This window comes from Sinocyclocheilus grahami, unplaced genomic scaffold (assembly GCF_001515645.1).
Source record: "Sinocyclocheilus grahami isolate Dianchi unplaced genomic scaffold, SAMN03320097.WGS_v1.1 scaffold72.1, whole genome shotgun sequence".
NCBI classification, from domain to species: Eukaryota; Metazoa; Chordata; class Actinopteri; order Cypriniformes; family Cyprinidae; genus Sinocyclocheilus; species Sinocyclocheilus grahami.
In genome coordinates, this window is record NW_015505251.1 from 681,568 (window position 1) to 708,803 (window position 27,236).

General features: G+C 36.7%; 2 protein-coding genes across 2 annotated transcripts in view; one reads left to right on the top strand and one right to left on the bottom strand.

The window, feature by feature from the left end:
* Window positions 1–1,035: 1,035 nt before the first annotated feature.
* On the bottom strand, window positions 1,036–9,811 carry LOC107585603 (amyloid protein-binding protein 2-like). Its single transcript, XM_016272692.1, has 13 exons — window positions 9,452–9,811; window positions 7,575–7,663; window positions 5,557–5,708; window positions 5,352–5,475; window positions 5,074–5,242; window positions 4,914–5,003; window positions 4,765–4,832; window positions 4,557–4,662; window positions 4,335–4,459; window positions 3,264–3,349; window positions 2,869–3,059; window positions 2,536–2,701; window positions 1,036–1,103 (listed from the first exon to the last, which is right to left on the bottom strand). Exons 1-13 carry the CDS (start codon window positions 9,587–9,589, stop codon window positions 1,036–1,038), a joined length of 1,572 nt encoding a protein of 523 aa, XP_016128178.1. The 5' UTR covers window positions 9,590–9,811.
* Window positions 9,812–13,742: 3,931 nt separating this feature from the next.
* LOC107585604 (unconventional myosin-XVIIIa-like) overlaps window positions 13,743–27,236 on the top strand; it is a 116,731-nt gene continuing 103,237 nt past the window's right edge. The window contains exons 1-2 of the mRNA XM_016272693.1: window positions 13,743–13,828; window positions 15,721–16,867. Coding sequence (XP_016128179.1) covers window positions 15,842–16,867 — 1,026 coding nt within the window. The 5' untranslated portion in view covers window positions 13,743–13,828; window positions 15,721–15,841. The remainder of the gene's footprint in view (window positions 13,829–15,720; window positions 16,868–27,236) is intronic.

Consider the following 27,236-nt stretch of genomic DNA (forward strand, 5'->3'; position numbering starts at 1 on the left):
CTATGTATGTTAAATGCAGTTTTTAGGAAAGGAGGCTTTTTGCACGAACAGACACTAACAGTTTTTTTTTTCTTGATGCAAAACTTGCACTTCATGTATTTATTGTTTCTGCCATTCAAACAGTAATGAATGGCACTAGTAATGGTAAGGTCATGAGTCTGATTCTCAGGAAATACACGAACTGATAAAATAAGCCTAGAAATGCAATGTAAGCATCTGGTAAATGTGTCAAATAATCAATAGCTGTGCAAATAAAGGGTATTAATTTGAAATATAATTCTTTTGTAAGATTATAAATGTCTTTACTGTCACTTGATCAATTTAATGCATCCTTGCTGAAAAGTATTACTTAAAATAAAAACTGAACAGTAGTGTATAATGAATTACATTAATATTATTTCAAGGACAGTAAATTGGGATTTAAAAAAAATGAAATCTGGTCATTAACTATGACTATAGTGAGAAAATATCTTCCAGACGTACACATGCCGAGTACAGTCTTTTATTCTTAATTTTTGTTCAGTCACCAATCCATCCGAAAGAGTGGTGTTTGTAGGATCCTCTCGCATTCATTCAACTCATAGACTCAACATATCACACTGACTTCAGGAACAGGTGGAGAATAATCATGTAAAGGCAAAAAATAAAGCAACTTTAATACTTCAGAAGCAATATTGCTCGTTGTAGTCTATTAAACAGCTCTATATAGTTTTTTTTTTTTTTTGTGTGTGTTAGAAGTAGTTACAGATTTTCACAATAGTGGATACAAATGAGTTTAATGATTTGGTGGTTACAGATGTACAGCAGACTCTACTGAGGGTGAGTTACATAAAGCCAATGATTGAAGAGTATCCAAGCAGAGGCTCATTGTGGCACAGGTTACTGACATTTCCAGGGTAACAGTCAGTATCAATGTTAAACACAATTTTCCTCTTCGTCATTGGATTTGATCAAAAACTCTTCTAGAGTGTCTCCAATGAATATAGACAATAAAAGAAAGTCCTAAGGGATCATGTCCACTCTTCGGTTGTTACTTCAAGGATCACCATCGTCCATCTGAAACAGCACTTTGGCTAAATCACAATCTACATGTGGCAGCATGTCTGAGGACTTCATAAAGATAATTAGCATATAAAAGGCCCCACTGTATCAGTTATCAACCCTTAATTACATTCTCCAACTCTCTGAGGGCAGGTTTCGAAGAAAAGTTGGAAGTGACAGGATTGCTTTTATTGTCAGAGGATGCAATTTATTAATTTCTGTGATCAGTTTAACACTTCAGAGTCACCAAGTTCTTTTTTTTTTTTCCTCTAATTTCATGGACATTTATTAACCGCTCAGTGTAAAAAAAAAAAAAAAATGTTTCTGTCACTATGGAGCTCACTGGGACAATAACCGGGACAATAGCCACTTGTAGCTATGCATCTACAGCTTTATACATTTACTTAAACATGCAAAAATAGAGAACGTTTGACCCAGAAGCACCTTGGATTTTTGGGGAACTGTGGTCTATTCAGATGGAGAAGCAGTTTGGATTTGATCAACAGTGATCAACCATCTTTGTAACCATGAAATACCACTTGAGGTTGACAAATAAGCCCTTGAATCGGCATTAAGAAGGAAGCAATCAGAGCTACGTTATAAATTCATTCAGCATCCATCCACCAAGCTTACTTGTTTCCCATGTGCATTAATTTTCACATTTGATGTTCATATTCCTAAACTCATCATCTGATATGAGAACTCCACTAATTCAGTCCATTTATAGCACATAGTCAATGGAAATGCACTTACAAAGTTTGCAAGATCACAGTTTATTTGTTACAATATTCCATCTCTCTAACCAAGGCAAATTCCTGTCCGTACCTTGCTGCCTCAAGTATGGTATTAAAGGAATAGTCCACCCAAATGATGGCTTTGCCATCACACACAAAAAAAACATTTTAAAACATATAAACAGAAAACAATATTTTAAAATTGTAATAAGTTGATCTCAATATTACTGTTTTTACTGTATCTTTGAACAAATAAATGCAGCCTTTGTGAGCATAAAATAATTTTTAACAGTACTATAAATTACCCACAATTAGGAATGCAAGATTTTGAAATTGTGGCCAATACAGATTCAAAATTATTTTCATGATAAATGGCAGATATTACAATTCACTATTATTTTATCTAAACAGACTAACAATAAAACACTAAACTAAAATGAATCCTTTTAAATTTTACAAGTGAATTTAGGCATTACAACATACATGGTTATTCATTTTTTCCAGATTTGTTTTTAACTATAAACATTATTTACATTAAAATATAAAAATGTAAAAAAAATAAACTGTTAATCTTTTCAAAAAACTATTTAAACATTAGATGACAGCAAAGATAAATGTCATGTTAACACAGTGGAAATGAGCATTACAATTAAATATCCAATTTCGTCCGAATTATATATTCAATAAAAGGTCAGTAACTGATGGTACAGATATCATGCGCTCCCACCCAAAATGCGTTCATGACAAACGTAACCCTCACCAATAGCGATGGAACGCAAGTACAGACGCTCTGCGTCATCGTACTGATTCATATCGTAGTTGTAGAGCGAGGCCAAGTGTCCCACTGACAGAGCCACCTCGTAGTCCTCCTGTCCCAACAGCTGCTCCTTGATCTGAATGGCCTTGATGTGCATCTCCTCTGCCTCCTGCATTACAAATCATACCATGGAAAGGTCAGTCATCCCAAGAGCAACCTCAAAAGCACTCTATGTTGAGTTTAGCTTACACAACAGAAAACAAAAACACGCAGCTTGCACAACGATCCACTATTACTTATACTACGGGTTTAAATAAGGAATAAATTAATTAGCACCTTGAATTTGCGCATGGATTGGTAGAGGCGGCCCAGGTTCCCGTAGTGTTTTGCCGTCTGAACGTTGAACTCTCCGAAAGCCTTTTTGGCCAACTGCAGGGAGGAGAGGTGCAGATCATGGGCCTCCTGCAGGAGGCGTTCCTCGGTTTCTTTGTTATGGCAATCAATGGCGATCTCCTCCAGGATTAGGGCTTGAGATGGAAGATCAGAAATACAAATTAGCTTGACGTAATGTGATTTTTCAACAAATCAAAAAAAAAAAAACACTTAAACTGAATGATGAGTGAAAAGATAATACTACTTTGAACTGTCAAGGGCCATCTTAATGTTGTCATTCCAGTAATGCAGCTGTGAATGAGAAGAGTTATGAAAGCTTTTCAAAGTGCTAGTCTCACCTTTCACCCTCTTGGATGAGGCCAGCAGCAGATGGTCTTCAGGGAGAATGTGAGTTATGATGTCTATGGCACGTTCTGCGTGGAATCTAAAAGTAAAATTCAAAGTATGAAATGGGTACATGTTATTCGATAAACACTTCCATGAAAAAAAACTAAACACAGAGGACAAAGCAGTTCTACAAGAACATCATAATTGTGTTAAAGTTTAGGGCAACTACTGGTCATCTGTGTCATGGACTTCTTCATAACACTCAAGGGACAAATAAAATGGTATGAAAGTTCATATGGGATTAGTTGCAACCAAAATACTGTTTTGTCTTGGTGTGAATAGAGCAACGTGGCAGCTTGCTTTTGAAGAAGTGACTCACAACACCAATTCAATTATTCATATTTTCATGGTGATCTAATAAGGATGTTTGTCTTCTTTCATAAAAACAGCAATGATATTTTGCCTCTGACCTATTACGTATTGTTCAATGCTGCCTAACGAATTCTGTTTTTGCAGCAAAGAGTCCCACAAAAGATTACTGATTTTTGTAAAGAAAAAAAAAATCTATATTATTTTGGTTACTTTTTTGTATTTCGGCTTAATATTGTTTATTAAAATGTAAATGCCATTACTTTAAAAAATACACTTTAATTACTTATTGTTACATGAACCACCAGTTAATAATGATACTGTTGATATCTGTGTGACACACAAAACAGTTCTAACTTCATTTCAAAACGGACAGAAATGAAGGAATTGTGGTCAAATAAATGATTAAGAAGCAAAATGCACTCCGATCGATTCTGTTCATTCAGTGAAGGATTCATTTTGAATGATTCAAACGGATAACAACAGTTTTTTGGATGATTCTTTAAAAGAACCAGCTCATGAGAGTCATCTGTCCATCAATCATCATCTGCAATTGATATGCTCTTTATGATTTAGAGTGCAAGAATAGTGGTGCACGAAACACTTGCACTGTCCATTTACCCACCTGACACAGATGTAATTATGGTTCAAAATGATATAAAATAATTCTTTCTCTGTAACTAATGTGCCCAGGACGGGATTGAGATACTCACAGTGCATTGTCGAATTTACCAGAGCTGTACTGATGGACGTAGGACGAATACGCCAGGTCCTCATGTGCAGTTGCAACATGAATATTCTTTCCTCCAAACACTGACTGCCGAATATCTAGTGCAGTCTGAAGGTAAAACATCAATAACAACAAGTAAATCACAAATAATCTTTCAAAGAATGAGAAAATCCTTTATTTATACTTTTTGAAATTCTTGGCTCACCTGGTAAATGGCCACTGATTGACAGATATTATCCACATTTAATAGATAAAATCCATAATCTAGTAGTGTATCTGAGTATTTTGGGTGCTTATGCCCAAAATGTTCCCTGAAAACAAAATGTGGAAATACACAGGCATTTCATTGCTGCCAAACAGAACATTTCAACACCACACATGCTTAAAAAAGAAATACGCTTGATAGTGCTTACCGTGCCAAGAAGACTGCATGTTTTATCAGTTGTTCAGCTTTCCTAAACTCCCGCTTAACAACACATGCCTGCAGGGATCAATATTCATTATTTAATGGAAAGAAGTTCACATGTATTAATAAAAACTCAAATATCTAACAATCACTGACCTTAGAGGCTTGTCTGAGAACATCAACTACTACTTTCACAGGTAAGCCAACGGTGATCTCCCTCATAGCCTCTATACACCACCTATAAGCCTGAAACACATTAAGCTGTAGAGCAGCCATTCTTCAAACAGACTTCTGGGATATTTGCAATGGGACTTACCTCATCATAGTGGCTTTTGGCAAAGAGTAGGGCACACAGTTCTCCATACAGGGCAGCCTTATTAGCCTGATGGCCATGTTTGGCTAGTTTGTCCATGTAAGACTGGGCCAGTTTGAAAGTTTCTTCTCCCAGGTGGTATTTGCAGTTGCCATTACGCACATGAAGTAACCTGGCATACAAATTCCACAATAACACATTAATAAGTTACTAATACAATTTACTCACCGTTAATATGACCATTTAGAGGTAGAAGAGACTCAAGCTGACCATTCACTCACCTCACACAACACTCCACTGCACGATACCAGTGAAGAACCTCATCGTGTAATGTGCACAGCTGGAGGCAAGACAGGAAGACTTTCTCTGCATCTCCATACCAGCCGGCATCTGATAAAAAGCCACCTGATATCCAAGCAAAGTATTATTGCAACAGCTTGTTAATACAAGCTGAAAAAGCAGAAAAGTGAGCCACATCAGTCATACCTAAAACAAAGCCAAACTGTATAGCTTTCTCTTTCACATGCGCATCTGACTCTGCGATGTATGAACATCGGCGGCTGAAAGAGTTGGCCAGGACTGAAGCAACCTTTACACCGTGGTCCATCAGAGCCTGGAAGCAGTGGTGTAGGAGGTGCCTGTGAAAGAAAATATGTACTTAGTCTTTCATAGAAGTATCAATAGAGCCTTATGAAAAATATTTTGCATGCATATATAAAGTTGCTTTTTTAGGGTGATAGTATAGAGATGTTTCTTTAACTTCAAGCAATGTCAAAATACTATTTAAAATATATAATATATTACTACTGGTGAACCAATATACTGTAGTTTTTAAATCAAAGCTAATATCTAGAAAGCAGGATGGCTGATATAATGCAAATATATGCTACACACTTAGCATATAATACACTACTGTTAAAATGTTTTTTTAAAGTAATTCATTTTTATTCAACAAGGATGCATTAAATTGATTATAATTGACAGTCACGTCTTTTACATTGCTTTAAATCTATTTTGAATACATGCTATTCTTTTTAACTATCTATTCATTAAAGAATCCTGACAAAAATGTACCAGTTTCCACAAAATTATTAGGCAGCACAACTGTTTTCAACTTTGATCATAAGAAATGTTTCTTAAACCGCAAATCAGCATATTAGAATGATTTCTGAAGGATCATGTGACACTGAAAACTGCTGAAAATTCAGCTTCGCCATCACATGAATAAATTACATTAATATAAAACAGTTATTTTGAAGTTGTAATATTTTACAATATTACGTTTTACTGCATCTTTGATGCAATAAATGCAGACTTGGTGAGCATTAGAAACCTCTTTCAAAAAAAATCTTACCAAGCCCAAGATGCAGTATATCAATATTTAAAGTGCCCCTGTTATGCCATTTTAATGTTGATAATATTGTTTTATGAGTCTCCTAAAACAGGTTTACATGCATGCAAGGTCAAAAAACACGTTAGTTTTCTCAAAAAAGAGATTTCATTTGACCTCATTTCTAAATGATTCGTAAATGACTCGTGCGAAGCAGTTCAAATTATCTGTCTCTCTAAACCCCTCCTTTCCGTGAGCCCTCACTGCTGTGATTGGTCAGATGGCAAAGTCCTTTGTGATTGGTCTAGACCCGTGTAGAGAGATCGGCTCTGGATTGGTCTACCGCGTACAGCGTGTCGGAAACGAAACGCCCACTGCCATGACGGAATGACAGCCTGGAGACTTGTCAATACATAGAAAAGATGGTTTCAATTGTACCTTAACAATTGGAGCCAGAGACTGATGATGAAACGGTTGAACTGGCTGATCGACAAGAGACTGATTCGCAAGCACGACTGGAGCAGGATGTTGCTCAGTGGTACTGTAAGTGTCAAGTGTTAACAAGCTTGTGGTAATTATAAGATATGATAAAACACATATTTACTCTCACAGCGTAGGATACAGCGTCTTCTCGACATGATGTTAACCACACGGAAATGTTACTGTTTGTGGGCGGGCAAATTGGCGATGTAGAACGTGGGCAGACATTATGCAAATGTGTTACTTCATGATGTACAGTCGTAACAGATTAAGATTCGAATTCCTGACGATTCGTTTAGGCGATTGCGAGCCGACTTTTTTTTGATAGACAATAACTTTATTTATCGTGCACTATCGGCTTCACAACTTTGCAGATAGTTTATGTTCACATACAGCTACATGACACACTGCATGAAAGGTAATATTTGAAAAGGCATAATAGGGGCACTTTAACATTTAAAAAAAATTAGTACAAACATGATCAAATTAGTTTCTATCACCACATAAATTACTCTACAACCAAGTCTTGTGAAGATGCCAATAAAGGCCTGCACCATACATCATGTGAGATTTGAATCATCTGCCCAAAATACACACACACTCAGTCTCATTCAGCGTGGCCATAAACACATCATTAAGATATGAATTTGAGCTATATTACCTTGATAGACAGAGTAAGAGTGGACTCAAATACCTTTTGTCAGAGGCCCTGAGGACTTTAGCGAAGACCTCCAGCTCACAGAACTCCCCTCCCAGCTGGCAGAGGCGGCCTTGCTGGTAAAGCTGGAACACATGAAGAAATGTGAGACTGCTGCTGACCCTATTGTACATGTGACACAAAGACAATTCAAGCTTTCCCTTGGGGGTGCCAAGAGCCAGAAAACCAGGAAAAGTAGCCATTATGAAAACAGAATGTACAATCAGGAAGAGTTTGAGCAAGACCAATAATACGTGCCAAAAACATTTTGTTTGTGATCTGGCACATCTGGTATCCGACACCAAATAGCCTGACTGTACAAAGCTGTGAAAAACCGAATGCAAACATTAAATGGTTAAATTATCTTCACAATAGTGTAATTTAACCCTTGCTGTTATATTTGAGGCTAAAATCTATGATCATCCGAATTTAGCCTTTTTGACTCAAAAGCCCCAAACTGTCGACAACAATATTCAAAAGCCCCATAACTTTACCAGTATTTCTTGATTTACTAAAAAGGGATTAAGAATAAGATTTTTTAAATATATATATGTATGTACTTACAATTACTACCCGAGAAAATATTTTAGAACTTGGCATAACTAGAACAAGTATAATATAAAGTATAAAAATGGAGTAATAAGTTTTATTAATGTACATTATTTTTCCACATCTAGAAATAATACTTCAGTTAAACTTAATTTGTTAAGTCATTTCAACTACACTGACGATAAATGCAGCCCTCTCTTTGGCAATACAGAAAATTTTAATCATTCCTCAATCATTAGTCATTTGTGGACAACAAACTGTGATAGCCTTTGTATAAAAAATGAAAAAACCCGGAAAAAGTGGGATTGGTCAAATCACATATTTCCAAACCTCAATATCCAAAAAGGCAAATCAAATAAAAAGAGTTAAACAGGTTGCACTAAGTGGCTTCAAAACACATGAAAAATGCATTATTTTATACAGTTTTTAAAATATTTCACATAAAGATTAATGAGATAAAATCAGTAATTTGGGGGTTTCATACATAAATATATGCAGTAGCACTTAACAATAAGGTCCCATTAGTCAAACCAGTAGCTAACATTAACTAACAATAATATTTATTATTCTTTGGTAATTTTAGTTAATAAAAAATGATCAACTGTTCATTTTTAGTTAATGTTAGCTCACGGTGCATTAAATAATAATAAGAGATCCAACTAGATTTTAAATAATATATTAATAGGCTATATGTTGAAATGATCATTAAACACATTTAATATGTTTCAGAAGTATTTTTAATTTTTAGTTCATGTTAACAAAAGAGACCTTATTAAGTTTTACCATGCCTCTATTATTCTGTCTAATAAGTGTCTGTACTTATACTGTACAGTGTTTATTAATACTTTTCACAGTGGTTGGTGACAAACCATTCAAACCATATATTCAGATGCCAGTTGTCTTATCTCACGAAGTCGTTAGAAACACGGTTATGGTTTAAATACTCACATAACATTATAATAAACATATTACACTGGGCTCGTACCCATAAATAAGGTAAACAGGGTAAAAAGTGAGATGTCACTGTGTTATATAGTTAACTAGTCTTGACCCAGAGAGCTGTAGCTCATACAGCAGTGAGTTAGATAAGGTACATGCGAAGATAACTGGAACATAGTGTCCACTTCAACCAGCCTTCACATAGAAACGAGTGGACTCTCAAAACAGAAAACCTGAACGGTTAAATCGTCTGGTAGCTCGAGTCTCTCCTAACCAGCGCTCCACTGAGAGGTCGCATCAGTTTTTGTTAGCCGAGCTGCTAGTAAAAAGTGTCAAGATGCCTTTGACGTTTGTTCCACACTGAACCCATTCGCTTTCCTTCTCACCTTGTAGTACACATCAAACTGTATGTTTTCAGGCAGAGAGCGGATGTCCCGTCGCGATCGGCCGTAGTTGTCGACCACGGCTGAGATAGCGGTGTTGTACAGGGTCTCAGGGATCCATTCCAGCTCCACCGCGGCCATATTGTTTTCTTTCACTAAATCCAACCACAGCCCCCCTCTTCCACTCCTACTTTCACCTCCTTCGCTACCTGATCGAGGTAAAACTCTTTACTCTGATGCTCCTCATACACCCCCGCAGCTGGAAGCGCTTTTAGAGATCGAAACGGACTGTTATGATAGAGAACACAACCCTAAGGTTATGCTCTCATGTTTAAAGCTCATCCCCGATCGAGATGCCCCGCCCACTCTATGACACTCTGGGCGATGACGTCGCGCTAGAGCTCAGCTCGCGCTCAGTGAATTTCAGCGCATTTGAGCTAAAGACTACTTGAAAATTGAACGGGCTTTTTTCTTCTTCAAGTATTATTATTGATTTTTATTTATTGCTGTTTTATTTTTTTTTCTATTGTAATGTAAACGCATTCCTTTAATTGTGGTATCTTTTTGGATGTCTTGTTAAAGTTGTAAATGTTGCATGTTATGTAAAAAAAAAAAGAAAAAAAAAGTGAACTTGCATTTGACTGTAGTTCAGTGTTGCCAAGTCCGCGCTTGAACCACGGAATAGGGCTATTTTAACACCATTGCCTCGGGTTGATGCGACCCCAATAACGTGATAGTTATCCGCTGGAATGCGAATTTGACCAGGATAACCGGGTGACCCCCTCGAAAGGGATTGGGCTAGTTTTGAGTAGCAATTGTGTGAGAAAACCTGGCAACCCCGTTATAGTTCAAAATAACGGCCGTTGCAGTGTTGCCAAGTCCTCGGTTTCCACGCGGAACTGGGTTACTGTTTTTATTATAATTTTTTTTTTTGCTTTATTAATTCAATGCCACAAGAACATGAGGTATTACATATTCACATGATCAAATTAACATTATTAGCTGCCAGAGGGGAAAAAAAGAAGGGAAAAAAAGGAAGAAAATTGAACTGGGTTACTGTTGCCGGGGGTTAAGCTACCCCAATAACGTCATATTTAGCCCCTGCAATGCCAATTTTATCAGGGGTAAGTTTTGAGTAGCAATTGGGTGAAAACTGGCAACCGTGGGCCGCTGGGAGGACGACGGAAATCTCTCTTTAATCAAATTTTGTGCCACAATTTAGCATCGATAGTTATGTGGCAGTTAGTCTACGTCTATTGGCCATCTTTATATAGGCCTACATATAAAATATATTTCTTTGATGGGAAAATTGATTAAAATGATTAATAAATCCTGCACTACATTGGTCAAAACATCAAAAAAGGTCAAATTAAAATGCATAAATCATTTTAAAACATTCAGCAATCAAAACGACACACTTCTTTATAGTGATGGGAGAAACGATTCGATGTTTCGAAGCACTTGAAACAGCACATGCTGGCGAAAACGTTGTAAAAGCATCAAGAACTCAGACCAAACTTACAAAACAAATGGAAATGTTTTTTTTTTAGAAATATAATTTAAAAAAAAAACAAAAAAAAAACACTTAAATAAAACACATACTGATAAAAAATATATAGCCTGAATGCACTGTAAGTCGCTTTGGATAAAAGCGTCTGCTAAATGCATACATTTAATTTAATTTAAATACTATTAAATATTAGTGCTTGTGTTATGTGTTTTATTTAAGTATAATCAAACTCTTAACACACAATGAACTAAATGAATTATTTAATGAATTAATTGATTTATGTATTTTTTTAAATTAAGTGTTTTCGTTAGAGCTGTCTATATAAACCAGCAGGCAAGAGTAGTGTTATCAGTCAGGAGAAGGAGGTGGATTTAATTCTATCGTAAACTATGATGTGATGAATTTGATTTTACTATATAGCCATCCCTGTTAAAGGGAAGTTATCTTTTGTTTAACCCTCAACGTCTGGCCCTGAATTCTTTATTTTTTTAAAGTACAATTTCGTGGGTTTTCATGCCACACGATTAACTGGGCAACCAGAAGAGGTTCATGGGTTCACTTTGAGATCAGCGCCCCCTATTGGTGAATGGTTCAGAATGGTTCGGAGTTTCGAAACGTTTCGAAACAGTGTGAGGTAACGAAGCTTCGTTTGCTCAAATCACGTGACCTGGCCGGTTTGATACGCGCTCCGAAACACTGATTCGAAACAAAAGATTCACAAATGTTTCGAAACTTCGTGAAGGCGTGAACCATCACTACTTATTTAAAATAATAAAATATTGTACTCGTTTACCTGCTCGTCATGTGACCAATAACCGATAAAACATTGATTGAATGTGTAGTCAAATCCTTGAAATATTTCCTTAAAATCTCAGGGGATCTTAGGCTACTTCAAGAAAATATTTTAGGTAAAAATATTAAAATAGTTTTCTATTAAATTGTAGGCTCTCTTGTTGAATATGTTTTCGCGGTTGTTTTAAGTAGCCTATACCTCATTCTGCAGTTTAGAGAACATATTAACTCAATAGACAATGGCAAAATATTATTATTTTGCATTGATAAAAATATATTTCAGAATACAACAGAGATGCAAAGAGATGTTCCTTCCCTTGTGAGAGACTTGAAGTTTGCTCGTGGCCATCATCTTGGCTAGTAAAATCCATTTTGTAGCAGCATAAGAAAATTCTTTAAAATCTCAGTTCTTGTTGTATGTAACACCTGTGTAGGTGAGAAATGAGCATTTTAGCCTAGTGAAATTAAATGAATGGATGCCATTAGTCTGAATGTTATTTCTCTGACTAGATCTCAACCGGTCTCCCTCATATAATATGGGTGGAGTATTCCTTTGTGCCGCTGATAGTATCATGCATCCTATCTTATATCTCATTAGTATAATTGTAACCATTATTTCTCATTATTTTTAATGAAGTACTTGAAAATCATTTTACAATATGACAAGTTAAAATGGTTAATCAGTTAAGCAAAAATCACAAATGATCCCATTCACCTGAATAATTGTGTTAGACCATAGTGCACTATGAATAAAATATACAAAAGTACATATAATAACATAATAAGCTCAAAAGCAATTACAAGTACAAAACAAAATATAATTGGGCTGATTTGTGAGCATTTTAAACATCGATGATCACTTAAAATTGCAAACTTATTTTTCAAATGTGTCACTATAATTGTCAGGTAATTTTATAAAGAAAAAAAGGTCCTCACAAGTGTAGTCAAACTTGTGTACGCACACTTATACAGTGCTATATATGATGGTATTTAGAAACTAAACAAAAACAGCTGGCAAAAGGACAAGGCATTAGATAGTGATCTAATTAAGAAGACCATGACCCCAAGATCTCGTCGCCCACAAGACCGGTACCTGTGTTATTTTAGTATTATTTATATAATATTTACATTTCTATTAACACGAATTAGCATTTTGTTAAAATGAAAAAAAAAAACATTACTTTTTTATTTTCAGTTTTTATTGAAATTTTATTTTAATTATTGTGTAATTTTGTTATGTGCTTTTGCCATTTTTATTAGTTTTCTAATATTACTATTTAGTTTTTTTTAGATTGATTTTTATTTAGTTAGTTATTTATTTGTCAGTTAGTAATTCCAGTGCTTCAAATGAAATATATTTTATTGATATTGTAAATAAGCTTTTATTTTATTTTAATTATTGTGTAATTGTATTTTGTGCTTTTGACTTTTTATTATGTGTTTTTGTTTTTTAAATATTTAATGATCTAATATATTTATTTATTTATTAATATTTATTAATCTATTAATCTATTTTTATTTCAGTCGCAGTTTTAGTTTAGTTTTTGCTTTTTTTATTTTTATTTATTACCCATTTATTACCATAAATGCTTCAGATTAAACGTAATTTAATTTGTTTGCAAGGCAACAGTTCTACTTTTCAATTAAGTTTAAGTTTTTCATCTAATATTTATATTTAATTTCAGATTTATTTCAATTAACAACAGTAGCTTTAGTTAATGATAATAACCGATGACCCATACCTATCTAATCAAGACCCTTTTATACATCCCTAGATCTATTCTGAGATGATTTTACAGCTGATGACCACCAAAAGCAAAACGAGACAATGGGTTCTTATTCTATTATTATATCAATCAATTCCTATGGCATTGACTTCTGCAGCTGTAGTTCCTAACGCAGGCAGCAGGTGTCGCTGTTTCTTCTCGCTAAACAATAAGCAGCATGAGGCCAACCTACCGCCTTTATCACTGTATATTTACAACAGTGCTCGCCTGCTCACGTTCAGCTGCGCCCATCTAGAGGATAGAGCGAACAGAAAAATACCGTTCCCTGCCCAAAACTGGATTCTCACAACGGTGAGTGCAGTCGACTTTTATGTATTTATAAAAAAAATTTAATTACGTAAACTAGATAATATCCAGTTATTTCCAGGAGGTAAAATCTCATGTCAGGGATGTGAGCCTGGGTTCAACAGCAGTCCGCTGCTGGATATAGAGGCGAAGAAAGGACCCTTATCAGCCACTTACTCATGCTAACTGACCTGCTAACTGTAGCCGGAGGATTGTTACATTCACTGTTCATTGGCAACCTTGCGGGTTTAAAGGTTCGATAGTTTCTCGCTAAAATCTGTATAATTTGGTGGTCTGCGTTTAACAGTTCCAGTCCGTGTCCAGCTAATTTAAAGGCTTAGCGGCTGATCTTGAGCGTTAGCGTCTGGCTTTCCTGCCGCAGATGATTGACGGAGGTTTCTTGTACTAACGTGCTTCTCTTCAAAGTGACTCTCGCCTGGCTTTTTATCTGTCTGGCATTTAATGCGTCAATGATACATTGTAAGCAAACCGCAGGCTTCTTCTACATTGAAACAGAATTCTTCATTATATTGTAACATTGTCGCCCTCACTTTCCTTTCATGTCAACGGTCAAGTGCAAGTCCATGTGTCTATAAACAACTGTATTGAAATGAATCATTAAATTCTTACAGAAATTGACAATGGTAACAACAGTCTCCAAAATTACATAGTTAATACAACGATTGATTACTGTACTTGTGTTAAAATAAGCTTTCAGCAACCTTTCTGTCATTGTCATGACTGTATAGTTTAATATAATGTTACCACAATTATTGTTATACCAGCTAAAACTATAGTAGAGAAATGTACATAACTCAGTCTAATGATGTCTACTCGCAGACAGTCTAACACCGTCTACTATCCTCCAAAAGCATAGGGTCAATAAGTATTTTTTTGATTAATAATTTTACTCCGCAAGGATGCATTAAATTGTTTAAAAGTGATAGCAAAGACATTTATTTTACAGAAGTGTTGTATTTAAAATAAATGCTGTTGAATATTGGAAACTGGTTACCATAGTACTTTTTTTTATTTTTATAGGAGACTATCTTTTTAAAGCTAATTCAAATGTGCTGAGCATGTTCAAAACCCCACATCAGGGGACAAAAATGAAGCTAATAATCTGTGCTATAAAGAGGCTGATGAAAATTAAAATGAGAATAACTAATGCACTGAACATTAGTAGCATTATTATCATAATTAATGTTGATGCCTTAATTGTTTATACAAACTAGGGTTCACTAGTATTTTTTGCATTTGTATTTTAATGTTGAACTCAAATTATGAATAGTACTAGAACTAGTAGAGTAGGTAGTAATAGGTAGTATCACAATGCATTAAGCGTGCATTGCATAAAGCCTTTTATGGGGAAGAATTGCCTTCCTGTATTATGGGGAAGAATTTGGCCCCTTGTTAATGGAACTTGTTTGGATGATGAAGTCTCCCGCTGGTGGGAAAATAGGAATGTTAGAGGCCCGTGGCTTACATAGCACCTCCCTAATGCCTCAAACCCTGTTTGTTTCACATCCTTATAGTGAAATAATGATACAATATCTTCATTACTCTAAAACCAGTCAATTTTGCTGTTCTGGGGTGCGTTTCCCAAAAGCATTGTTGGCTAACTATGGTTGCAAGTTCCATTGAACTCTATTGGAAACGCACCCCTGGTAAATATTGTCATGCTACATTATGATACAGAAGTTTGTTTCTTGTGTGAAGGCCAGTCAGTGATTTCTACATAATTTGGCTTTATTTTTTCATAAAATGATTGCATATTGTAAGGCATTTGCCGCTCAGTAGGAAATTATGACTTGACTGGTGTCTAAAAGAGTCTAATTGTGCAGAGAAACATGAAAAATGATACAATTATTGATGTTATGTTATTTTTCTCTTTCCAGGGAGCTATATTTAATCCATTCTGGATGTACAGAAGCCACTCTGTCTCTGTATGGAAAAATCGCTTGCTTGTGAAAACATTGGTGCTTCTGTAGTGGAACGTAGACTACTTTTGGGGACAGTATGTTCAACTTGATGAAAAAAGACAAGGAGAAGGATGGCGTCAGGAAGGAGAAAAAAGACAAGAGAGACCGGAGGGAACGGATGTCAGCAGCTGAGCTCCGAAGCCTGGATGAGATGAGCATGAGACGGGGTTTCTTCAACCTCAACCGGAGCTCCAAACGGGACTCCAAGAACAAGTTGGAGATCTCGAACCCAATACCTATTAAAGTCGCCAGCAGCACTGAGCTCAACCTGACCGACATAGAGTCGGATGGCCTCAGTAACCGCAGCAGCATGGTCCTGGATGTAGATCAGCTCAGCGCGGCCAGTTCCAGTGACGATCTGAAGGGCGATTACGGCCAAGATGGCCACCGGAGCTCTGTCAAGGAGCGTGCGGCCAGGTTCGGCTCCCTCGCCATTCAGAACTCGCAAATGGGTTCCATCATGAAGCGATTCTCCTTTTCTCAGAGGAATAAAGAAGAAAGTCCATCCGAAGGTTCCACACCTTCTGGGCAGAACTCGGCTGCCCCGTCTCCACAGGTAGAAACCAAGATCTTTGACCCCCAACGTAAGCCAAGTCTCCAGCATCATCAGCGACAGCCTTCTACTGGGAAAAAGGTGCAGATTCCTGAGATTGTGGATAAGACGTTTCCAGCAGACCTCCGCTTGCCTGCTGTTGTGCCACCGCAGACGCCTGAAGTTCGGGAGCTGGTTCTTCAGAGGCGGAATACTGGGGATTTTGGGTTCTCCTTGCGGCGCACCACCATGTTGGACCGTGGCACGGATGGAGGGGTATATCGCAGCGTGGTCCACTTTGCGGAACCAGGTGCTGGTACCAAGGACCTGGCTCTTGGTTTGGTTCCCGGAGACCGGCTGGTGGAGATCAATGGGCGAAATGTGGAGAACAAGAACAGGGATGAGATTGTGGAGATGATTCGGCAATCAGGTGACACGGTTCGGCTGAAAGTTCAGCCCATCCTGGAGCTAAGCGAGCTGAGCCGATGCTGGCTGAGGAACACCGAAGGGCTGCGGCGGGAAGCATTTGACGTAAGTCCACACTTTCTGTCTCTTCTCTCATTCATGATCACAGTCTTTCCAGGCAACTCCCCACAAGCCTGCCCAGCTCTTACACATGTGGAGCCAACTGGCTCTTCTCGAGAGTACAAGCACATCATTTAAGATGAACATGTTCTTGTGCAACAGGAAGCGGATTCCTTTCCAGAATGAACATCTGTCACGATGTGTCTAACAGAATCTTTTCTTCCTTCAGCTTTCCACAAGTGATGACTTTAATGACAGGCTATGAAACTGTTTTGTTTGTGTTTTTCTTTGCAGTTGTTGTGTAATAGTTGGACACAGTGCGACATTAAATTCAGAATTTTCCCCATGGAAATTTCACATGCAGCAGCACACAGTTCACAGTTTAGTTTTGGTATGTAACTATAAATTGCACTTGCTGTTGATGCTGGTCAGGCGCATTTTCTTGTGTGAGAAGAGTGTGATGAATGGGCGGCACAGCTCTTTCGTTTTTCCTTGACATAGGGAAACCATTGAAACTTATCTGTCGTGTTATGCACTGCTTCCTTGTTGGATAACAGATAAGAAAGGCACTTTGGGGTAAATGTTTTGTTTTCTCTAGGATGGGTGGAGGTTGTGTCTTTATTAACTAGCATGTGTGCCACTACTTGGCTGGATTCAATCTGACCTGCTGTCATGCCAAGTTGCACATGTTGATGCTGAGACGACTCGCAAAGCTTCCTCCTACAGTAACCGCTGAGGGCATTATGTAAGACTCTTTGATAACTATACTCATTGGATTCCTAGCATTTAGCAGTGTTGTTTGCTTGCTTGGAAAACAGTACATTCAGTTGACATACTCTTTTGCTGAGTAACATGCATTTAGAAGACCTCGATAATTTGTTAAAAGGTATTCTCTAGCTGTCTGTGAAACATGAGAGCGCACAACAGAGAGTTGTGACACACAAGTGAGCTTTGAAACTGTGAGTGCATCTGAATCATTCAATGTGTTGTGTGGTGAAGAAAGGTGTTGGCTGTTTAATAATTATGCCCTTCAGTTTGCTGTTTGCTGACAATTATGAATTTAAATGGTCCCTTTGCAACTACTGTATTTTTCTTCGGGGGGTTCATAGTCCTCTAAGGGATCACGAGAACGTTGCTGTTGGTTTACAAGATTGTGATAGAAATGCAATGGCCAATTAAATTGACAAATAAATGTAAATATTAAATAACATTTAAATGATTGAATAATGATTTATTAAAATATTAAATAAATTAGATGCATTTAAATAAACTAATTAGTGGTTGACCGATATTGTTTTTTGACAGCCAATGCCGATATTTCAGAGAGCAGGGTGACCAGTAGCCAATATAAAGCCGATATATTGCTCTGCACCAAAAGTCCCACCTCAAGCACATCAGCCAAACAGAAAAGCTTATCAGCCAATGCCGATATTTGAAAAATGCCAAATATCGGCCGATATACTGTATATATATATATATATATATATATATATATATATATATATATATATATATATGCTTTTGCAATAATCGGTCGACCACTAAAACTAATTATTAAATAATTAAATTACTAAATTATTTAATTAAATTGCTTGAATGCAAAATTCATATTTATTAAAAGGTTTGTGTTACAATTTTAGAGGGTACATAATGTAAATAATCTAGGTGATATTAGCCATTTTCTGACATTAAACTCATTGAACAGATCTGCTATTTACACATGTAACAGCTTTCCTTCTTTTATCCGTATTGCTACAATTCTGTTGTCAACAAAATGCTGCTAACACTGTGTGAAGGAATTTTTGTTTTTGTGCTTGTCCAATTTGGCGACATTTATTTCTACACTGCAGATAATCACAGTATTTAACTAAACTGTGTTGAGTAATTGCTTCAGCTCCTTCAGAAACTCTTTGACAGCAGACTTATTTAAAAGCGCTTTAACACATACATGCTCAAACAGCTATTCTTACAGCTTACGAATTACAATTAAATTAAGTCACCTAAATCGAAAACATCTGTTGTATTTACAGAAAAATTTGGTTGAGAAAAATGATGAATCCCTGGCATTGACAGTTACTTTTGTAAAATGTTGGCCACATGATCATTTGGGTTGAGGAATAAAGAGTGTTAAAAAGAGTCCTAAGTGTTTTTGTACTTGTTGAAACAGACCCTGGACTTTTTGTAGTCAGTCATGACCTAGAGCATGTGAAGAGCAGCTGTACTTCTGCAGGCTGAACTGACCTACAGGTGCCTGACAGCACAAAGGCAGAGTGCATCTTTATCATTACTGCATATACAGGTGCATCTCAATAAATTAGAATGTCGTGAAAAATTTATTTCAGTAATTCAATTCAAATTGTGAAACTCGTGTATTAAATAAATTCAATGCACACAGACTGAAGTAGTTTAAGTCTTTGGTTCTTTTAATTGTGATGATTTTGGCTCACATTTAACAAAAACCCACCAATTCACTATCTCAACAAATTAGAATACTTCATAAGACCAATAAAAAATTTTTTTTTGTGAATTGTTGGCCTTCTGGAAAGTATGTTCATTTACTGTACATGTACTCAATACTTAGTAGGGACTCCTTTTGCTTTAATTACTGGCTCAATTCGGCGTGGCATGGAGGTGATCAGTTTGTGGCACTGCTGAGGTGGTATGGAAGCCCAGGTTTCTTTGACAGTGGCCTTCAGCTCATCTGCATTTTTTGGTCTCTTGTTTCTCATTTTCCTCTTAACAATACCCCATAGATTCTCTATGGGGTTCAGGTCTGGTGAGTTTGCTGGCCAGTCAAGCACACCAACACCAGGGTAATTTAACCAACTTTTGGTGCTTTTGGCAGTGTGAAGGAAGCATGAAGTGCTCCAAAATTTCTTGGTAAAAGGGTGAAGTGACGTTGGTTTTCAAAAAACACAATGGACCAACACCAGCAAATGACATTGCACCCCAAATCATCACAGACTGTGGAAACTTAACACTGGACTTCAAGCAACTTGGGCTATGAGCTTCTCCACCCTTCCTCCAGACTCTAGGACCTTGGTTTCCAAATGAAATACAAAACTTGCTCTCATCTGAAAAGAGGACTTGGGACCACTGGGCAACAGTCCAGTTCTTCTTCTCCTTAGCCCAGGTAAGACGCCTCTGACACTGTCTGTGGTTCAGGAGTGGCTTAACAAGAGGAAGCTACAGCTTAACAACTGTAGCCAAATTCCTTGACACGTCTGTGTGTGGTGGCTCTTGATGCCTTGACCCCAGCCTCAGTCCATTCCTTGTGAAGTTCACTCAAATTCTTGAATCGATTTTGCTTGACAATCCTCATAAGGCTGCGGTTCTCTCGGTTGGTTGTGCATCTTTTTCTTCCACACTTTTTCCTTCCACTCAACTTTCTGTTAACATGCTTGGATACAGCACTATGTGAACAGCCAGCTTGTTTGGCAATGAATGTTTGTGGCTTACTCTCCTTGTGAAGGGTGTCAATGATTGTCTTCTGGACAACTGTCAGATCAGCAGTCTTCCCCATGATTGTGTAGCCTAGTGAACCAAACTGAGAGACACTTTGCAGGTGTTTTGAGTTGATTAGCTGATTGGCATGTCACCATATTCTAATTTGTTGAGATAGTGAATTGGTGGGTTTTTGTTAAATGTGAGCCAAAATCATCACAATTAAAAGAACCAAAGACTTAAACTACTTCAGTCTGTGTGCATTGAATTTATTTAATACACAAGTTTCACAATTTGAGTTGAATTACTGAAATAAATGAACTTTTCCATGACATTCTAATTTATTGAGATGCACCTGTACGTAATAAAAAAATGGTCTGTATAGCTTACAGTAAGGGTGGACCTGCTTCTCAGGTTCAGCATTTGTGTCTGTGATAAATCTTAACTCAAGCACTAACGTCTGGCTAATGGTACTATTGTGCTGTAATAGGCTTAGAAAAATAAAGTGATCATCAGCCCTGCCTGTTTGTGAAGGGCTTCCTAATGGTTTTTCCTGTGGAATAGTCTTAACTCTCATTGATAGGCCAGATTTGTGGCAGCATCATGTGGCAGCACTTCCAGGAAACTCAAGATTTGTTTAGCTTAGTTTTGAGTGATTCTTGCCCATTTGGTAACAGACCATCTCGTAACAATTAGAACCAACCGATTCATCATGTGCTTCTGCAAATTGGTTTCTGGAGAGCACCTCCATCTCATACCAGAGTGGGTCTGCTGTGCTATTTTGGGTTTTACAAACAAACAAGAGGGACCCGCTGTAGTCATTATGGTTCATTACATGGCCTCAGGTCAGTGGGAGTATTCTGTGCTGGTTACCCTGACTCTCGCCCCACTGTCTATCGCTCTCTATCGTCTTTTGGCAAGCTGTGCTACAAGCATTGTCTGGAACATCTAATATGTCCTCTGAGAGCATTCATTTTGAGCTGCTTTTGTTGTGAAGCTGTTTTAAAATAAGGATTGGCAGGATGTACTCTAGTATGTGGAAGTGGCAGCAGTGATTGTTTATTAAAACACGTTATTTGTGTTATTGAAAGACCAATATATTGGCCAGTCAGAATTTTCAGGTGATATTTGGCTATTTTAACCATGTTCACTTGGAAGAAAGTGTTCTCCTCTTGACTTTATCACTTCCAAATTCTACTAAAACTTGTCATTTTCATCAACGATTTAAGACTTTTGTTCATCTTTGAAATGCAAATGAAGATATTTTTAATGACACTTAAAAATATCTCTGTCCCTCCATTGAAAGTCCATTACACCAAAACTTTGAAGTTCATAGAGAGATTGTAAAAGGAAATCCAAATGAATCAAGCAATTTCATCTTTTGAAGAGGCACAGTCTCTTTATATGGACCTTTGGAATGGACTTTTAATAGAGGGATAGCAATCTCTTAGGTTTCATTAAAAATTCTCCATTAACTGTTAAATATCTTTAAAATAGCAAGGCTCCTTTTCATTTCAGAAAGTTTGAGATTAAGTTGTCATTTTTCGAAATGTCTGTCAGCCCAGTTAGTCAGACGGCCGTTGTAGGGCTCTATGAAATATGTTGTATTTTTATTTTTTTTTTATCCCAAATTTAGTTTTTTTTTCTTTTCCAAATTCCATCTTTTCCATTTTATTTTTTTCTGGATTCTGTTTTTTGTTTTCAATTTTAATGGTTAAATTTAATTTTATTAATCAAAAAGAATGTCTAGTTTAGTGTTGTCACGGTACCAAAATTTCAGTATTCGGTACCAATAGCAGTGAAAATCTACGGTTCTCGGTACCAATTTCGGTACCGAAGCAAAACACAAAAACATGCTAATTAAAAAATTTGACTGTACTTTTATTTAATCCAAACTGTGTACATATTTAATTTTAAAGGGCTTTTGAAAACCTTCTAGAGTTATTCAGCCAAGAATAACAACTAAGTTAGCTAAAAAAAAAAAAGCCCAGAACTTCTGACTGATATGACACAAGCAATGTTAACCATTTGTACATTCTCTAACACCCATATTTTAGATTCACAATTAATTTAAAAGCCTCTGGTGTATAAAAATAGAAAATATCATCATGTCCTCCTGTTTTTTTTTTACCCTAATAAAAGTTATGGGAGCATTAAATAGTTAATAAAGAAACTTCATTCTAATGCTCATTATATTAGCGTTAGCCACACGTATACTAACGATTAACTACTCTAATAACGGCGTTCATTTCAATCTGACATTCAAATTAAAATATTGAATAATATTCATAGGTGTTTCCCACAGACTTGCACTCTATTTGTGGTGGCATATATATGCAAAATCATTCTCTGCCAGCAGGAGGCGCTTGTAGAGCGGGAGAGATAGAGGTTTCCCCAGTAACGGCTGTAATCAAATAAGCACTGCACTCACAAACGCTGCTCAGGCATTACAGGCAAGATGAAATGAAAATGACATCCATAATTTTCTGAAGACAGTCGGTTTCCTTCAGTAATACAGTGATATAAAAACACCCGCACCGGGTTTCAACTTTGACACGTGCAGTACTCATGTTTATTCAACGAAGTCAAAGCCTTTTGGAAAATCTATTTGTGGTGGTCAGTTTTGATATTGTGGCGGGCCGCCACAAATAAATCAATGTATGGGAAACACAAGATCTAAATATTAAAATGAAACTTACCTGCTTGAACTCTTTCATTTGATCTGGGTGTCTGTCTTTAAAGTGTTTTGTTAGTTTGGTGTGATTCCTCATTTTGATGTCGCCAAGTCTCAGTGCTTTTATGAAGAGAGCACATCTGCACACCTTTCGGGTAGCGCATCAAGGACTGGGAACTCGGTACCACCGGTACTTAAAAAAAACCTGGTACCGTAAAGTTTTCATTTTTTTAGTATGGACTTGGTACCGAAGTACTGGGTCTTTTGACAACACTAGTCTAATTAATTGAAATCGTGAAACTTGCACAATTTAATAGCAATTTATGAAAAGTGTAACAAAAATTAAATTTTTAAGGCCCTATGATATGTTTTATTTTTTTTTTCTCAAATTCAGTTTTATTTTGACCAAATTCTGTATTTTCCATAAATGTTCTGGAGTTTAATGGTTTAATTAATTTAAATTTAGCATAAAAAAAGCATATCTAATTAATACATTTTTATAAAAACATTATTTAGTTTAATTTCAGAAATAATGTGTTGTGTATTTACATTTTTCTGCTAAATAAATTCTGGTAAATAGCCAAATTTTTCTGGTAAATATTCAGTTTTTATACTATATTATTAGTAGTAGTACTATCATTACATTAAGTAATATATTTCAGTCACAGTTTCTTCAAGTTAAACCAAACTTTTATTTTGACGGGTTGCTGTTAAGACCTTTACGGTTTTAAGTTAACTGTTGTTTTTGTTGTTGTTTTTAAGTATTCATCCACAATTTGGCAAATTCCATGACATTCTGCGTTATACAGTAAATTCCTTTTTTGTGACTGGATTCCACAATTCTGTCCGCATTTTCCACATTGTGGAAATCATAGGGCCCTACCATTGGCATCAAAGTTTAGGCAGCTTTTAGGGAGTGTGCTTGTGATGTGAAGCACAAAAAATAAAAAAAGCAATAGAGTATGGTTGTCTTCAGTTGAGACATGTTTGCTAAAGTTGAACTATTTTTGAATGCACATCCCTATTATAAATGTGAGTTTGGAACGGAATATTTGACAAACAGGAAGTGAAGAGCTGGACCTTTGTTCTGGTGTGGTGTGGTCTCGGGTAGTCGTGTTTTGTAGTACGTGTCTGGGGAGGATCTGTGTTTGTCTGTGTGATGTCTGGAGTGCTGCACTGATTTGTGGGCCTCGCTGAGCAGCGGGAGCCATTCTCTGTCCTATTGTCTCAGAACAAATAGCAACAGCTTTATCATTAATCCAAATAAAGACGAGCCGTAAAACGATCATGTCCCAGGGCAAACAAAAGCCAAGTGGATGGAGTTCACGACTGTCTCATCCAACAGACATCTTGACCTTTTACTTTCTACATCTTCATGGCTCAATGTTGCTGTTTTTGAGTCAAAAGTTCAAAGGACTAATAATACACACTATTTTGATTGTTGGAAATATTTTTGATGTTCTTTTGTAATTGAGTTTGGTGAAGAATGCAACTAGGAACTTCCCCTTCATTGCAGGAATGTCTTTGGAGTGGCTGAAGAATGGTATGTTATTCCCACTGTTCCCTATTCCTTAGAAGAAAACAGCGAACATACAGGAAGTCCTCTATTCTTCTAGGCATTGACCAGTATAGCCAGGATGTCCTGAGATGGGTGTGAGGAAGCCAGAATAGGGACAGTACAGACCCCGCTGAAACAAACAGGTAAAAACTTGTCTATTTTCAGCTCTCAGGTTATTCAGATGGTCCCTGTCAAGACAACCTGGCCTGAAAGCACTTTTTTTCCCCTGGACTATGAAGTCCAAAACTTAGGGTGTGTCTTAGTCAGCACTGTAGTTGAGTAGTCCGTGCACTTCCTAAGGAGTCTGACATTTTTTAGGGCTGTCCCAATGTAAGCAATAAATCTAGGGAGTTAAATGAGACCACAGTCTATTTTGGTATTTGTTATTAGGTTAATATCATTAATACTAGAATAATTTAGAATCAGTAGAGTTTAATTCATTAGACAGCATTTGTAGCATAATATTGATTAAAAAGAATGAAATTAATAATTAATATTAAAAATAATTTGTCCCTTTTTTTAATAAAAAAAAAAGTGAAAATCTGACTTACATATACTTGTAATGGAAGTGAATGAATTTCAATATTATGGTACCACAAAATGTAAACAATATGCATGTTAACCAGTTATTTTAGTTTACTATTACTATTATGCTATCCTATTAAATACTTTATTATATATTTTTTATTATATTATATATATTTTAGTTTTATTTTAAGTTTGAGTAATTTCATGTGCTTTTTTCATTTTATTAGTTTCTATTTACCTTTGTTTATTTCAGTTAGTTACCAAGGAAGCAATAAGTGTTCTAAGGTTAAGATTTTTTTTTAAAAGTTATAATTATGCCTTTATTTGGACAGGACCATAGAGAGCAGACAGGAAATCATTGGGTAGAGAGAGAGGGGAACGGGATCATCAGCAAAGGACCACTAGACAGGATTCAAACTTGGGTCGTCGCGAGCGCAGCTGCGCTGTATGTCGGCATGCTAACCACAAAGGTTTTAGTAAACGGTAACACCACAGACAGTAACATGATTTTAGTGTGGAAAAAATCGCATGCTTACCTTTTCTGTGTAACTTTATATTCACAACTTTGTTTCCATGAAAACTGAACAAACCTGCTTCACAACTCAAATAATACATAGCTTTAACTAAATAACATTGTAAGCTTCATATTTCAGCTTTTTCAGACCTTTAAAAATGAACCCGGTTAACTTCCATTGCAAGTGCCTCACTGTAACATTAATTTTTTTTCAAGATAACAAGGGAGGAGTTAAAGTAAATATTTGTGGTAATCAACTTTATGCCACAAATGCTATTGATTGAGGATATAATATAAGACCCTGATGCATTTTTCAAGTCATTTTCAGTGTCTTTGAGGTAGATAGTCTGCCATTAGTACAGCTATTTCAGCGTCTTCAGCATTAAAAGCTCTTGCTGACTCTGCTGCAGTGTAGCGACTTTGGAAGCATCATCATGGGTGGCATGACTGACCTCCAGCAAGGTTGCACTCCACGACACTGTCTGCAGAAGAGTTACAGCTGTGCACCAGATGCCCCCAGACCTTTATACACACACAGATTGATGCAGACATTCTTACACCCAGTCTCAATGTGCCATCATGCTGTTTTACAGGCAATGTGAAAGCATGACTTTGCAGTTAACAAACCTCAGAGGTCTATCATTACTAGTACTCCGTGGAGGCTGCATCAAGACCGCAAATATGCTTTCATTAGCATACCAGTCTTTCATGAGAATCTTTCCTGCATACACTTCTAACAATGTTGAAATAAGTTGTATTTTGCTAATCACAGTACTTCTCATCACAATTAATAAACAATCCTAAATGTCAGTTTTGCGGTATGATTTCGTAATCACTGGCTGCAAATCCCAGCACATCGGGATTGTACTGTAATGTTCTTGTCTCGATAGATGGAGCCAGTATGGCCCTGTCTCTGCCGCAGGACTGGCCCACTGCACCCCAGGGACATTCTGCACCACACTGCTGTACTTCTCTTCTTCTCCACTTAGAGTAGACATAAGTGGAAAAGATGTCAGTGAATGATTGTTTTCTACAAGAAAACGTTTCGCTGAATGATTGTGGCTCTTTTGAATGCTGTATTTTAGAGCATAGCTGTCCACAATCCAGTTTCTGCTGCTGTAGACTCCTGTGCTGGGGTTAGGCAAAATTCAGAATTAAATAAAAAAATAATAATTTTCCAGTTCAGAGTGTAAATTTAAGTTCATACCACCAAGTTAAATTGGAATGGCAGGAAGAGAAATGTATTTACTTAACTGTAATCTATCTGCCTGCCTATATCTGTTGTTTTATTGTTCGCGCTCTCCTTCTTTTGCTCTATCGTTCATTATATTGTTCTACTGTTCTATCTATCGATTGTTCTACCTTTCGTTGTTGTTGACTTCGTTGAATAAACATGAGCACAGCATGTTTCAAAATCATAACGCGGCCCGTGTGTTTTATATGAATGTATCTCTGAAGGGAACCAACTGTCTTCAGAATAGTTTAGATGGCATTTTTATCTGATAAAGTAGCGTTCATGAGCGGAGCTGCTTTGTTTACAGCAGGGGTGCCCAACCCTGCTCCTGGCGATCGACTGTCCTGCAAAGTTTAGCTCCAACTCTAATCAAAGACACCTGCCTTTAATGTTTAAGTGATCCTGAAGACCCTAATTAGTTGC

Excerpts from the sequence above, each read along its gene's own strand:
- LOC107585603 (XM_016272692.1), bottom strand. The coding sequence starts at position 9,589 with ATGGCCGCGGTGGAGCTGGAATGGATCCCTGAGACCCTGTACAACACC. Across the intron at positions 5,476-5,556 it reads ACAGTTTGGCTTTGTTTTAG|GTGGCTTTTTATCAGATGCC; the intron begins GTATGACTGATG and ends CTTGGATATCAG. Across the intron at positions 3,350-4,334 it reads GGTAAATTCGACAATGCACT|ATTCCACGCAGAACGTGCCA; the intron begins GTGAGTATCTCA and ends TTTTACTTTTAG.